The sequence below is a fragment of the Catharus ustulatus genome, chromosome 17, assembly GCF_009819885.2.
Source record: "Catharus ustulatus isolate bCatUst1 chromosome 17, bCatUst1.pri.v2, whole genome shotgun sequence".
NCBI lineage: Eukaryota > Metazoa > Chordata > Aves > Passeriformes > Turdidae > Catharus > Catharus ustulatus.
This window is the reverse complement of record NC_046237.1, coordinates 9029444-9045303: the sequence shown is the minus strand read 5'-3', so window position 1 is coordinate 9045303 and position 15860 is coordinate 9029444. Positions and strand designations below refer to the sequence as shown.

Sequence of the window (15860 nt, the reverse complement as noted above, 5' to 3'; positions counted from 1 at the left end):
CTCAAGGGGACAGTAATCAGGGAGTGCTGAGAGGCCTCTTGTCAGACCCCAAGTACTCACCTCCCAGCAGCATCTCCTGCAGCAGGTTGTCAATCTTAGCCATGCCAAAGAGCTTGACGAACTGGATCTGCTCTATCATCTGCCAGGTGATGCTCTGCAGCACGGGCAGCAGCAGCAGCAGCTCGCCGAAGCGGCCCCGCGAGTCGTACTGCCGGTCGTTGATGTAATCCTCCAGGCTCACCTGCACCTGGTACCGCATCCTCTTGATCTTGGACGGGTCACTCAGCCCCTTGGCATCTGCAACAGCACACAGAAAGCTCTCCAGGCTGCTTCCCTGGGGCTGCCTGTCACTGACAGCACAGTCTGGGCACAGCCTGAGGTGAGCTGCCTGATTCCCCATCGTCTGCTGTGATGGACAATTTTTCTCTTCTCAGACTGACTTCTCCCCTCCCTCTCTAAGAACAGGTTGGCCCAGATAGGAGACTCAAGACTGGTGTTAGTCAGCATAATCCAGACCAGGCCCCTCTGACGGTAACCCTCACCAAGCTGGGGCATACCTGGGTCAAAGAAGATGATGGCTTTCAAGCAGGCATATTCATTGTCATCGATCTGCAGCTCCTGGAAGGGCAGGACCAGCTCGTCCAGGATGCGGATGGCCACGCGGTTCACCTCCACCAGCTCGGGGCAGTTCCGCGGGATGATGTGATCGTTTCCTTCAGACAAGCAGCACAGAGACCGTCACCTCGTCATTGCTCAACACTTGGCCGGGGTGACAAGGAGTTCAAAATGCAGGTAACTAATCCTGAGATATTTCTGGGGGTGGAGGAGTTAAGGAGTTCCTCCTTCAGCCCCTACCCTGTCTCAGAACACCACAAATTTTCAGAGCAGCTTCTCACTAGACAGGAGCCACTCAAGTGAGGAAAAGCTGAACAAGGAGTGAGAGCTTTTTTCTTACACAGACCTGGAGGTGAACCATGAATGTTCACAGAGTCCCCAACTTTGCCACAGTCTTTTGTCAATGTCAGCCAGGCCCGGCTGCACCCAAAGGTTGTACTGGGCTTGCTAAAATACAGAGCAGCTCAAGCCACCACCCTGCAAAAAGGATGTCCACAAACACTGAACCACCCTCTCCTTCACCCCAGCAGGGAAGCATCACAGAAGCAGATGGGCTGGGAGCAGAAGTGCAATTTTTACCTAGCAGCAAGACATCCTTGAACATCATGGACCTCTTGGCAGCTCCCAGTAACAGATGCTCTCCTGCGTGTGCACGTAGCAGTGCTACCTGCAAGGGCAGGGAAAAGTTATTTGGGTGATACAGAGACTGAGACAGAGCTGTGATTTCATGTAAGCAAGAGGGAAAGCTCAGCATTCCTGTACTGCACTCAAGGATGGGGAGTGAGGGCAGTTACTGGCAGAGAAAGAGACCAAAAAAAGTCTGTGCTAAACCAGTTATAAATCCAGTAGAACCAGCAGATAGCAGACAGCTCCTGAAATATCCCATATTCAGGACACATGTCAAGACCATGCTGGACTGTCCCAGGACCTGCCACCAGTGTGGGCTGTTTGCAGACAGCTCCTAAGTGCAGAACCAGGGATCACCCTCCATGCCCTGAAGTGGGGAGCAGCTGCTGTGCCTCTGGGCTGTGCCCAGCTCCCACTGAAATCACACCCATGGGGACCCATGGCCAGCTGGTCAGGGGGTCACCCCCTGGCCATGCATCCCCACAGCCACAGGAACTGGGGACAGGGAAGCCAAAGGGATGTTTTTCTCCCCTGATGTTAATGATTGAAGTGTTTCACTTTACACCCTCCAGTGGCTCCTGAGAATGTTCTGAATCTTTTGCCCTCCTTCAGTTAAAAATTTCAGAGATTTAGGCAGAAAGAGAAGTTAACGATTGGACATCCTGACACAGAGGCTTCTTAATGTCCAGCCAGGAGCTTCTGCTGGAGAAAACAATCATTAAACATTAATAGAGAAATGCTGAAAAGTATGTCCTGATGGGAATGGTCCCCCTTTCCAGGGTGTCACATTCAGCATCTGTCAAAGCCAAGAGAAGTCTCACTCTACCACAAATGCCAAGAGAATGTGTCACCCATAGAAGAGAGCTCTGGTTAGGAAAGATGCTGATGTCTAGGAGAGGGATTTTCTTTCCATCCCCAGATGGTAAAAAAGGCTATGCAAAATAAACAGAGTAGAGATCCTTGCAAAAAGATTGTGCACACATGATACTGGGGAATCTTTATCTAGATGCCAAAATCTAGCCTCCCTCTATCACTGTCCAAACATGGGTGGATATGTTAGCTGAGCTGCTTGGAATTACCAGAGCTGCACAAAACTGAGCTTTCCTACCTGACAAAACTTTGACAAGGGAAAAACTGCCAGTCCCAGGGAGCAGTGAAGCTCTCACCTAGAAATTTCCTGCCTATTGCAAATTCAATAAAGTTAGGTTTGTAACCACCTTTTTTGTGTCCATAAAATTTCCTTGTTTGAGCAGGGTTAAAGTGAATGACTTCAAGAAGGGCAAAGCATCTCATTTGATATTTGTTCTTGCAGTGATGAACCTGAGATGCAGTGTTCCATTGTGAACTAGGATAAATATACAGTTGGAACACAACAAAGCAGAACTTGAATTTTGAGATGAAATGGCTTTGCCCCACCAAACATGGTAGTTTTGACATTTTGGTGCAGAAGGAGAAGGAGGGGTTGGGCATGATCTTTGCTACAAAAAGAGATCTATTTCATGCCTGTGGAGCAGCCCCTCCCTCGTGGGAAGGCAGGGTTCAAACTGTGCCATCTTGAGGTTTTGTTTTCTCCTTTGAGGAATTTTGCAGCCCCACAACTGTAAAATGAGCTCATGTGGAAGTTGCTGTAGTTTGCAGAGTTATTGGCCAGGTTTAGGGCCTCTGTTCCAAATGGCACAAGGATGATCACATCCTTGATGGGTTGTGCAGAGCAGCCCCAGGGCTGTGCTGGGCTGCAGCCTGTTTGCTGTGCCAATGGCATTTGCCATTGGAGTCCCTTTTTGGTTTCTGTAAGTTATGAATTGTATTCTGTAAGTTATGAATTGTATTTTCCTTATCAATTTAACAGATTTCTTATAATTGTAAACAATTTCGCTTTTGCACACAATAGAAAAGAAGGAAACATGCTCCCATTTTAAGAGCACTGAAATCCCCAGAGCTCTAGGAGCTGCTGGGTGGTCACTAAAGAGCTCAGATTTAGGATTTAGGGGGTTTTGACAGCTGGATACTTTCAACTGGATATCCTTTTTCTTCATTATATAAAAATTACCTCTAGGTAATTAGAGGCTGGAGACTGATCCTAGCTGAAGAGAACACATGCTGGTTTGGGGACTGCACACTGGACAGACTGGAAACACCTTCCCACTGTGACAGGACCTGTGCTGGCCCTGCCAGAAGTGCTGCTCAAGGCTGGGCACACATCATGTCCTTCAACACCTGTTGCAGACCTCTGAAATTCAGACTTCCATGGGAGCCTCTCCTTGTCCCTCTGTGAGGCTGCCTGAGATGCTGCAATGCAGTTCTACAGACACCAAACCCACCGTGCTTATCCTCATTAGGGAACCCACAAATGTCATTTCAGTAGTTTCTGTTAAATGCAAATATATTCTTGCTTTTTAATCTGGAAAAAGATTTTCTACTGCCTTGGGAGCAAGCTAGTGTTTGGCTTCAAAATTCCATGCTGGGAGCACGGATACAAACACACCCTTAAGCAGGAAGCAGCAAGAGAGCAGAATTTAAATTTTGGGCAGACCTTAGGCCAGAAATCTCTCCTGCTAATTCTGATTACCCCAAGCACCTGTATAGCAATTCAGGTTCCCAAAGTGCTGTGCAAACCATAATTAATAAATGACTGGCTGACCCCAAAATGCTCATCTGATAACGACCTAATTCAAGCTCAGTGTTATCTGGCAGTGCTCATGGCTGATTAGTGGCACATGCAAGTGGCCCATGCTGGCATTGTATGGATGCCTGGCCCGTGCTGGCATTGTATGGATGCTGCTCCCAATCAGCTGAAGCAGTCAGGATAACAGAGTGCACAATGAGCATTTTCTTTGAAGGTCTCAGCTGCCTTTGGATCCCTGCTGTGTTTACCAGGGCAGGGAGGTGGGGTGGATGGGGGGACTTGCCTGGTCATCCAGGGGCAGCTCACAGAAGGGGGGGATGTACTTGGCCCACTCCACCAGCACCAGCAGCTGCTGCTTCATGGACTCACACACGTCAGAAATGTTGGCAATCTTTTTCCCTCGGATGTCTCCGTTGAGCACAGGAACTGGGGAGGATATCTGGATGGAGAGAAGAGATCCTTCAGCTTTCAGTGCCACAGAGAGGAAAATCCCCAGCCCATGGGTTGTGTGGACACAGACTCCAGAAATCACAATTACATTTTTCTGTTGCACACACCCAGCTCCCAGAATAGGTGACCCAACAATTCTCATTTAAACTGAGATCAGCTTGGGGATCTGTGAATGTGAAACGCTGCAGAGCAGAGGCTGTGGATCATCTTTAATAGGCTGGAGAGCACAGAAGAAACATTCCTGAAGCCAGGATCTTCCTCCCACTGAACAAATGTGCTCAGCCAAGATCCAGGAGGGAGCAGAGGGGCTTGTGTGGCAGTCAGCCTCACCAGCAGAAAGGACAAGCTACTTGGTCCCACCAAAATGCAGAGAACTGCTCCCCCTTCCACCCTGCTCCAGAGGCAGTGCTTGGCCAGAGCTGCTGTGTCTGCTTTCCACAGGAGGCAAGCAGGCTCTGCTCCTCTCCTGAGTCATCATGAGCACACCAGGCTGCAGCTTTCTAGGTCTGACATTGCTCTCTGTGAGCACCAGGTCATTAGCATTTGACATCACCCGCTTTGAATAGCGAAAGGCAGACTTTAAAGATAACAGTCTCCCACCTCCCACTGGCTTTCAGGTCCTTTTGGCACAGCTGGGCAAGTGCAAACATGCCCACAACACAGGTCACATTTATTACACAGCAAATTATTTGTGATTGCCAGTTCACTTGCAAAGGGCAAACCTGACAACTCTGCGAGTACTGTCACACAGAGCTGGACAGGACATCTCCCCCAAACCAGGCACCCAACCTCCTGCCTGCTTCTCATGCATAGCTGCTCACACAGGTCATCTAAAAATTTGCCCTTAGTCACTACTTTATCCTCATGCTTCTGTAAGCAACTAACTCAACCCCATCACTGCCCTCTGCCTGCCCTCTATGCTCTTGTACAACATCAGCTCTTCCTGTCCTGTTCCTGCCAGCATTTTCAGCTTGGACCCTGCCAGCCTCCCCAAGGAAGTGGAATTCAAATGCCACCTACGTTTTTGGTTTGGGTTTTTTTTTTTTCCAGGTTGTATTACCTGGAGGCTTTCCAGCTCACCAGCTATTATTGAATAAATAAGATTGTAAAAATCTCACCATGTATTACCCTAATCAGAGGGCCCGGAAGGCTTAGCAAATAAATAAAGACCTCTGAGTGAGTGACCCTAGATCTTGGAGAAAGCAGCTCCTCAGCAGTATCTTGTTCTAATTAGCCAGGCACATAAAAGTTACCAATTACCGTGCTGGAGCCTGACTTGTTTAATGAGTCTCTCTGTGCTCTGCGGGAGAGAAGGAGCTCCCCTGGATTTGTCCATGGTTGTAGTTTTTATCAGCAGACCCTGCTCACATGGGATGGCACTGCAGGGCTCTGAGCCCCAGAAATGTCCCTCCCTTGTAGCTTTGGTGACTGGAGACCCCATTGCCTCACACCTCTGGCAGCAGCATCAATCTTATTTTATAGGGTATATAAATGCATTAGGGCCTGCATGGGACAGGATGAGATGTGGGATGAGATTGGATGTGCTTTTTGTGTGTGAGATTGGTTCTTCTGGCATATCCCCTCCTTGGGGAAGTGGATCTTACAGCCTGAGCCTGATGTGGAGCCCAGAGAACAGCACATCCTGTCCTGGAGCATCTCCCAGGGCAGCCTTCAGGGCAGCGTGACCCTTGAAGCAGCATGGACTGCCAGCTCAACCCCCTGTTCACCTTCCCCAGGACACACAGTGCTGCTCTTCCCAGCTCCCATGAAGAGTGCAGCTCCTGCCTCCAGCACAGCTCCATCCCCATCACTTGTTCTCACAGGGAAACCCTGCCCACAGCTGTGTGTTCCCATCCTGTCCTGTGTCCTCCCAGAGAGTGCTGAGCTGTCTACACCATTTGCAGTGTCCAGGCTCTTAAATCAGAGTCATCTTTTCAATGTGAACACTCTAGGAAAGAAATCTTGGCAGTATGTGAGTGGAAACAGGGAATTTCAAGCAAGCACTGGAAAAGGTATGTGCATAAAACAAGCAGGAAACTGATTCCTTGTGAAACTGTGCAGGAATCCAAAGTTCCTCACAGCTCAAGGGGAAGGGAGGCTGCTCATGCAAGGCCAGCCCCTCGTGGGCTAAGGCACCACAGCTCTTCAGATTGCAATGGTTCTGCTCTATTTTCTTCCATCAGGCTCTCCAGCCTTCCTGTGTCCCGTTAAAGCAGAACAAATCATTGCATATTGTTACAGCTGAGGAGATTTAAAGGAATGGTTTCAGGTAACAAATGATTTTTGAAAAATCAGTGTTGAGTTGGCAGATAAGCTGCTTAGAAAAGAGGTGATAATTTGAAGACTCAGCCATTAAATACTCAGCTGGCTCTGGCTCCACAAGCCAGCTAGTGCCTGGTGCTTTTGATTTGCTAAAGAAGAAGGAAGAGGTACCTGCTGTGCCAGGGCTTCTGCGTGCAGGAGGGCATTGATGGAGGGCAAGCTGCTGTCCTCGTAACTTGACCTGCGGGTGCTGATTCGGTCCCGTTCATTTTGTACAGCTGCAAGAGAGGATTTTGGCTGAGCTGCAGGTCGTTCATGGCAGAGCACACTGAAAACTAGCATAGACTTTTGGCGTTCCCCTTCCTTCACTGCAGTTTCCCAGCTTCCCTGCCAGGCAGGGCGGAGGTGCAGCTGTGTCTGGTTTGTGATGGCATGCCAACGAGAGCTGACTACATCTGGTGGATCTGATTTCTTATTTGCTTTATTAGACTTTCCAGGGATGGGGTAGATTCAGAACCCAAACACCTGTAGAGCTCAGTGAGGAAAAATTTCCTGGCAAAGGATCTGAGTTTTTTCATTTCATGATATGGGGTTTGTAACGGTGGCCATGCTCGTGTATGCAGCCCAAAGCTGATGTGTGAAATGGAGGAGTATCTGCAAGGTTTCCTTGCCCACATGACTCCTGTGAGCTCCATTCAGGAAGCTGCTGCACTGGGTAGGTGTAGCTGGAAAACTTCTGTCTCAACTACAATAAGGAAGGAAGTGCAGAACTGCTCCTGCTTACCCACCCAGAGCAAAAGAGCTCTCACACCTTATTGTAAAAGCATCCCAGGACAGGTTTGACCCCAGTGTGCCTCGAGGGCTTTGAGGGGGAGGATGTGCCTGCTCTGTCACGAGGCCTGGGCTGGCAATAATTCCCCCTGGCCACACCACTCAAATCCATCTGCCCAAATAAGCTATTGATCCATGGCAGGGGAAGCAGCAAGTCCCTGCCTTGGGCTGGTGGCTCTGTGCATTGATACGTTCTCGATGTATAAATCTGCCTGATAAAAAGCAATAAGGAGGCAGGGCCAGGAGAAAAGCCCTGCAGTCAGCGGCTGTAAATAGGAGCTCTCAAGGTTATGCTGCTTGTTATCAGTGGCAGGCCCCCGAGTTCAGTCACGCCATGATGTTTTCCAAATGTTTGCTCAGTATTAGCTGGTCATGCACCTAATGTAACTTCTATTGAATATTAACAGACAGCAGCACAGCTCTGGGCAGGGGATGAGCTGCATGGAGAGGAGGATTCCTATATTCTTCAGGAAAAGTCAAGAAAAGTTGCTTGTGATACCTCATTCCCTTTTACAGGGAATAAATGTTCCTGCTCAGAGGTCTTCCTGCAGCCACCAATGTACCACTGCTACTTCCCTGCTGTCTTCAAGGACCCTTTTACTCCAAAGTTTCTCCTTGAAGCTGTGTGAACTGGGAGGAGCATGGGGTTTAATTTCCCTGCATGGAATAACAGGGCCAAATGGCTCCCATTTGTCCCTCTGCAGACATGAGTGGGGTGAGCTCTGGGGGATGCCTCTGCTCCTGGCAGTTTGTCCCTCCACCAACCACCATCAAGGCCACCAGGCTGTCCTGCCACTTCTTGAAAGGGGGCTAAACAAGGGGACATGGGGACCTGAAAGGGTTGCAGGGAGGGAGGGAAGCTGGGGGGTGAGCATGGGCCATGTAGGGATAGCTCTACTCTCTTCATACAGTTAAATAGCAAAAATGCTCTTTACTGTGGATCCTTTCTGCTGTAGCTGAAACTAAACTAAACTCAATGCCTCTCTGCAGAGGCTCAGCAAGAACCTATATATCCATCAGGAAAAAACAGGTGCAAAATGTCAATGTGACTTTTGCTGAATTCACCCATCCAGCTGTGGGTTTTGTGGTCACTCTGGGACAACAGCACTTGGAGCAGTTTTACCAAAGTCTTTCCAAATTTACAGGCCTTCTTTGTTTGAAGTTTCTGCTCCTCTGTGATGTGGAGAAGCATTCCCAAACCCCTGCAATGCACTGCCTGTGTGCTGTGTGTGTCAGTGTGAGCACAAGTGAGCTGAAGAGCCCTGGGTGTGATTTGTGTGCACAAGCACTGGCAGTTCTGAGATGCAGGTGAGGAGTGTCCCTAAATCCCCATGGTGGGGCCAGGATCTGTGCCCAGCAGAGCACTGAGGCTGGGCAGGAGTGCACCTGGCAGGGACCAGCCTTGGGCTCCCTCAAACACACAGCCAAGGTGAGGGAGAGCTGCTGGGGGAAGAGCCACAGCCACCCACCTTCCTTCTTCATTCCTGCTCGGAAGCACTTCTTGAGCCTGCAGTACCGGCACTGGTTTCTTTTGTCTTTGTCTACCACGCACTGCCTGTTAAACCTGGCAAGAAAGAAAGAAGGAAAGGTGTGAGGAGCAGCAAGACAGCCTGAAGGCAGGGCAAGACAGAGCCCCAAGCTCGAAGACATGCTCAGAGCCCAGGGGCTCACCCTGAGACAGGAGCCTCAGTCTGTAATTTTAGCCTGTGGTTTCTTTTTTTGCACCAAACATCTCAGCCATCCCCTCTCTGGATGTTCCATAAGGACAGACTAGAACTGAGTCAGAAGCTCAGGCTGCTGGTCTTGGTAACCATTAGGGATAGGATGTCTGTAGTGGACTAACAAAGCCCAGGGAAGTTAAAATTGTGATCTAGGAGGGTTAGAACCAACTTGGAAGGTGCTGTGGTAAGTCAGATCCCAGTGGAATGGAAAGAAGAATGCCTTTATTCTGAATTTTTAAAAGAGGTGGAAGGTTGTAGTAGCCCATTTGTGAGGTTAAGAAGTCAGTTTAAGTCCCCACATCTCTCCAGGGGATTCTCAGAAGTTGTTTTTGACCTCTGGACAGCATTGCTGGTGTGAAAACTACTCTGCTGCCACTTGCACTTCAGAGAGGACTTGGGAAGCAAACAGCTCCCAACACTGATCTCCCATGTGTGTGATTCACAAGCCTGGTGGCCACTTGCAGCATGAATTTCACTTGCAAATTTGCTCTATTTTACAGCAGATTGATCCAGCTTCCACAGTAAAGACAAAAGAGTACAGAGCTGGAGAAGGGCTCTCAGCCATGCTGAAATCTGTAGCTTTTGGAAAGGCTTCCTTCTAGTGTGCTTTCTAAAGCCCCAAGATATGATTTGCCCAAATGGATGCCTGGAAGCAGCTTTTAAAATATTCCTGTAGTCCATTTAAAAGCCTCAGCTTCCAAAGAACTGGGAACCTTGGCTTTTCTGATAGAGTTGTGGAGAGGGGATCCCTGGGCAGCCAAATAAGCTGGGGTGCAAATGATGATGTGCTTCACAGGCACTCATGAACCTGGGGCTTCCTTCTGTCACTCAGGTTTTAGAGTCATGTTACTCTTCATGGCTAGTGGCTGTCAGGCCATCAGGAGTAACTGAGTCAGAAAGCCCAAGGGATTTAGGCACTGTGAGCTGAGGATTCTTCAGTTTCCTCTGTGACTCTCCACATGTGACTTGCTCACAGCCAGCAGCAAGCAGGTCACAGCTGCTGATGGCACAGGAGTGCCATGGGCCACCACCAGTGCACGAGGTGCAGTTGGTGATTTTCAGGAGCAACACGAGTGCCTCATCCTCAGAAAGGTGCAGGTCGTGCATGCACCCCTTGGTGTTCTTGTATCATGGAACAAGCAGTGACAGCACTGCAGATGGATGGCAGGCACACATCCATCTCCTGATGAGGAAGGATTGCCCAGGGAGTGCAAGGTGTGTGCTGCAGCCAGGGCACTGAGCAGTGAGGTGCTAATCCCTGAAATGGGGCTTCTCCCCTGGCACCTTGCTGCTTGCTGGCCCCATCCATGGTTGGCCATATGCATTATAGCAAGAACATGTGCTTGGCCCTAAAGAGTGGGGCAAGACCTCCCAGGGTCTTGACCCAGTGATCAGTGGAGGGCAGTGCCAAAGTCAGAGCAGTCACTGACCCCTCCCAGCTGAGGGCTTGGGTCAGGGAAAGTGGAGGAGGATGAAGAGGATGAAGGGCCATGCTGCTGCCCTTTGAGGGTTTTGCCATTGAGCTGTGAGGGGCTGCTCTGTCTGTCCCTGTGCCCTGTGTCCTCACCTGCAGGAGTACATGTGGTTCTTGCGGACGCTCCTCCTGAAGAAGCCTTTGCAGCCATCGCAGCTGGAGGCCCCGTAGTGCTTGCCCGTGGCGCGGTCCCCGCAGATGGCACACAGCGTGCTCACCCCAATGCTGCTGGAGCTGTTGAGGCTGGCTGCTTCTGATGGAGACGTGTCTGCTTGGGGAAGGACACAGCAAGGAGAAGACAGTCAGACAGACAGCCAGCATTTGCTAACTCGGCTGTCAGTCAGAGGCTCTTGGAGAAAGCAGGAGCTGCAGCCTGGCTGTGTGGCAGGGGCCAGGCAGAGAGGTGTGTAAGCTCTCAGTGCTTAAGTAATTGCATTTTGGGTGCACTAAAACTTCCTCTAATCAAAGTGAGACCCCTCATCCCATTGCTGCTGGCTGCAGCAATGCCTTCAGATAAAGTGGAAGCCCATTTGCAGGAGTCACAGCGTAGAGCCAAAATTCCTCGGGGTTTTGCAGACACTTTGGCCTGCAGTGGTGGGCCAGGGTAAAATGCAGAGTTAAAGCTGAGGTATTACAGCTCAGGTTGAGCAGTTGATTTATTAGGGAGGTGTTTGTGTTACAGCACTGAAAGAGCCCAAGACAGCCTGAGCAGATGAGATGAACAGTTCCCTTCTCCACGCATGGAGCTCCAGCCTGCACAGCCCTTCTTTGGGAAAACAAGACTTAGATAGATAACAAACTCAAATTACTTCAGATGGAAAACCCATGCGGGAAAAGGCTGCCCATGCAAGGAAGGAGTGGTTAAAGAAAAAAGGTGTCACTGGCATGGAGAAGGCTGTAGGCTGGGTATTTCCAGAGTCTGGTAGGATCACAGGGGACATTGATTTGTCTTGCAGTCCTTACAGACTTGCAGGGAGTTTTTTTCTGGAGGGTAGAGAATTGCAGCAGCCTCTGGAGGAAAGGACATCTGAAAGGCTAAAAACCATACAAGGGCTACACTAAACCCCTCCAGCAAGCCAAACAAACCTCAAGGCTGAAGGGATCAGCCCCTTAATTCAGTTGATCTAATTGTCCCCTCCCATGGATGTTTTTCTGTGTCAGCACAGGCACATCCCCCTCCCTCAGCTGAAATGCCCGTCACAAATCATACCCAGGATCTACAAAGCCATAGAAACCTGCTGGGATTTTAGTGCTTGAGTCTATTGGCCCCTGATTTCTGGGTTTTTGTAGGGACTCAGTTAAGGCTCACCCTGCAAGGGCCACAGCCCCCCGTGGCAGCCCAGCTGTGGGTGCTGGGGGGGACATGGCAAGTCTGGTTGGGGCAGAGCTGAATTTTTAGCTCCTGTTTTGCAAAGAAAAGAGTATTTCAGCAGGTATTGCACATCCTGTTCATGCCACTGGCACAGAACCAGCAGTGAGCAAGCACAGGGGCTCTTGAGCCTTCCCTACCTCTGGCAGCATCTTTCATTTCCCTGCCTGCTTCCTGTCTTTCCAATTCCTCGTGTCCCTCCTGTACTTCTTGCTGAGTCAGTTTGCTGCCTGTCTGTGTCCCTGCCTGGCACACCCTGTCACTCAGCTACAGCAGTACCAGAGCAAAGCTCCTGTCTCCACTCCCAAAGCCCTGAGCTTTCCCAAGGCTGTGCTGGCTGTCTCTTGTCCCTGTGAGCAGTTTGCTTCTGAAAACATCCTTCATCCATATCCTGAGGGCTCAGCTGGATGCAGGCACCCCAGAAGGAAAGTCAAATTCCCAGTTTCAGCTAAAGATAGGACTTAGATGTGAGAGAAAGCGCTGATCTGCCTGTAATCCCATTACTTGTATATCTGTGACAGCCCAGATAAATTCCTTTTTAGCAAACTATCATGCTGTAATCAGATGAACACAGAACAGGAAAAACTGGCACTCTTACCGAAGAAATTGCAACATCTCAGTCTAACAGTCAACGACAATGAAATTATTGCCTAATGGATAATTTTCCAATTAAATTTATTTTGCCAAATTTGTGCCAAAAATGTGGGCTCTGGCTGCAACCAAGTGGTTCGAGGTAAGGTACATGGAGGAAAGAAAAACTTTGAGACCTTGCAGCTGAGCCTTGTGTTCGGACAGGAGCTGCTGAAGAGGTCCCTGAGCCTGTCTGAATACAGGATGCATTTTACCCGTGAGAGGCAAACTTGGTCCCTGCTGATCAGCTGCCCTGGGGCTGGAGCTGCAGAGCTGTGCAGGGCAGTGGCTGGGCTCTGATGCAGTCCTTGGCCACAAAAAGAGGCACAGGAGGTTCTGCAGGAGGTGTGTCCTCCAGGGCAGCTGCTGCAGTGCCAAACAGCCCTGCAAGCAAGGGCTGTTCCTGTCCTGGAGCTGGCCCAGGACAGAGGAGTTGGTGCTGCCTGCCCCGGCTGACTCATCCAGCCCTGGAGTGTCACAGCACACTGGATCTTGTCACAGGAAATCATCCTGTCCCTCTGCTCCATGAGCCCTGGGTCTGGGCAGGGCAGATCACAGCCCCTCGTGTAGATGTGTGCTGGATGGGAGAGGGGCACAGAGGGAGCAGGGCCTGAGCTTGTCCCAGTGTCCAGATGGATATCAGCACAACCAAAGGGGGTGACTTCTGGCCCTGGGGCACCTGAATGGGTAGGACAGCCCCCAGGAGTGGAGAAGGGGCTGTGGTGGGGGGTTATTGCACTGCAGAACCACATTGGCACCACAGGGTTACATCCCTGACAGCAGAGCCATAACCCAGGGGAGACACACACAGGCTGTGATGGGAGAGGCCACACAGCCAGCACAGCCCTTCTGGGACAGAGGTGCCCAGCAGCCCTGGTGACACAGCACATGGGAGGAGAGGGCTCGGAGGGCCACTCTCTGTGGCTTCATTTAGTCATTAACCTCATATAGAGAGACTTTAGGGGGGACTTGGAAAGGAATCTCTTGTTACTCCGAGCATTTAATCACCCAGACTCTTCAGTCCACAAATGGGTGGGCCAGCATTGTGAATTCTGGAGGGTTAGGTGTGATGCTGCCCTCCTGAAGGGATGGGAACATCTGTCTATGCCCTCCAGGTCCCCTTGTCCCTGTCACTGGGGGCTGAGCCAGGAAAGGGGATGCCACCCCACACCCCAGAGCTGCACTGGGGAAGGGCTGTGGCCTCTCAACAGCTGCAGTGGCAGTGCCTAAATCACTTCTCATAGTGATTTTCACCCCGACCAGGTGCTAAATGCCTTTCTGCTCCAGGCACTGGCTCCCAGCTCTGGAGACACAGGGTCAGTTGTCTATCTGGTGAACCAGCACTTCACACAGGAACTTTTGGCTGGGGTCTGGGAGACCCCCACCGTGTTCAGCCCCAGCCCCACTCCCTGGGCTGAATGTCTGGAGGGAACCTCTCATTCCTGGTGTGTGCCTGTTCCTAGGGGCTCTGGGCTGCAGACACCATCCCACCAATCCCAAACACAGCTCTGCTCTCCCCGCTCCATTTCCCCCTGCGAGCTCCCCATCTGACATCCCTTCCCTCCCCAGGAACATTTTTGTGGCCACCCCAGGGACTTCTCCTCCTGCAGCCTCTGGCTCATCCCACCCAGCAAGGGGAGAAGGCAGAGGGGACTTACCATTGCCCATGGCCAGCACCTGCATGTTCTCAAACTCCAGGGTGGTGTACGCGGGGTCGAGCGCTGCGCTGTAATCTGCCATCTCCATGTCTATGAGGGCTTTGGAAAGGCGCATTATCCTCGGCAAACACGGGCCAGATTGTACCGATTCCCTTGGCCCAGGCTATTGGCCCTCCTGCCTCCCTCTGCCTTCACTGCGTCCCCTACCTGCTGTCTTTTAATTCAGATATTTCTCTGAAAGGATTTGCTGAGCCTCAAGGCCTGTACTCCCAGAGGGGTGGAGGCAGGGGTTAATCTTTAATCATCTCACCCATTGCTGAATACTAAACTGTTTTTTTTTTTTTTTTCCCCCCTCTGGTGGAGCAGCAGTGATTCTTGTTGACTGTTTATTATTGAATCTCAAGGCGTTTCTGATCCTGGCTCTTGGGTGCAGGCAGCACCACACGAGCAGGCACTCACCAAGGGCTGTTGACCTTGATGCTGAGCTGCTGGTGTTGCTCTTACTTCCACCTGGGGTGGAAAACTTGGGAAAAACCCTACCAGGTTCTCCACCTCTGTCATTGCCTTCCTCTCCTCACCACTGGTTGCCTACACCCCTGCTTTTCCCTTCTCTTGCTCCCTCCATCCCTTCCACTCCTTCTCCTTTTCTCTTCCCTCAGAGAAGGTCAGATCCTGCCTGAAAATTTACACATTGCTATGTAAAGTAAAACCTATGAATCCTTTTACTTCCCTACAAACCAAGTTTTACAGGGGGCTGGATGCTCTATAAACAGATCCCATTCTACAGCCATACCCAAACAGCAGGCAGGGCTGAGGGGTGGCACAGACACCCTGGAATCACCAGGGTGGTTCCTGTCCCACGGCTGACATCATTCTGCTGGACACCTCCAGCCTTGGGTTTTGGCTGATGTGTCATCAGTGTTTCATGAAATATTACAGCAGAGCAGCAGGAGTTTTCCTTCTGCCCGTGTGCTGTTAGCACCAACAGGGGTGTGTGCCCTGCCCAGACCTTGGGTCTGACCCTGCTGGGGCTGGGCAGGGTGGCAGAGCTGCCTGTGCTCTCCTCCCCAGCTCCCCATGCACATCACTCCCTCACTTCAGCCAGAACCAAGACTTTCCAGTGCAATTGTGAGATCATTGAGTGGGAATTTAATCGATCTCTGAGTGGCACTGGCCGCATGGTGCAAGAGAAGCAGCAATTAATGATTTGGTATCAGTTTGCATTGAAAACAGCGCTGTGGTTTCGCAACAGCAGCCTCTGAGTGCACACGCTGCTGATCTGGGCTCCCTGTGCCTTGTGTTTGTTCTTCCCAGGCACCCCAATGCAGCCCCAACCCCACTGGCACCACACGCTGCCCTGGCCACAGTGCCATCACTGCCACAACATGAATCCAAGGTCTCTGGCTCCACACCAGTGCATGCCTTTGGGCAGTCATGCTAGTGATGAATTTCAATTCCCATTTTAGGAGCGTATGGAATTGTTCAAGGAGTCCTTTGTCCCCCAAAACCATGACCTACATAGCACTTCTGAACAGCTCTTCTACCCTGAGGCTCCAGGTCTGCAGGAGTGAATCTGAGCCCCTGCTTTCTCACTTGG

General features: G+C 50.7%; 1 protein-coding gene across 1 annotated transcript in view; it reads right to left on the bottom strand.

Moving 5' to 3' along the window:
* Positions 1-15860, bottom strand: part of HNF4A (hepatocyte nuclear factor 4 alpha) — a 34339-nt gene that overhangs the window by 3083 nt on the left and 15396 nt on the right. The window contains exons 2-8 of the mRNA XM_033074965.1: positions 10700-10874; positions 8881-8975; positions 6752-6858; positions 4152-4307; positions 1195-1282; positions 558-713; positions 61-297 (exon numbers count right to left, since the gene is read on the bottom strand). Of these exons, the coding sequence (XP_032930856.1) occupies positions 61-297; positions 558-713; positions 1195-1282; positions 4152-4307; positions 6752-6858; positions 8881-8975; positions 10700-10874 (1014 nt within the window). The remainder of the gene's footprint in view (positions 1-60; positions 298-557; positions 714-1194; positions 1283-4151; positions 4308-6751; positions 6859-8880; positions 8976-10699; positions 10875-15860) is intronic.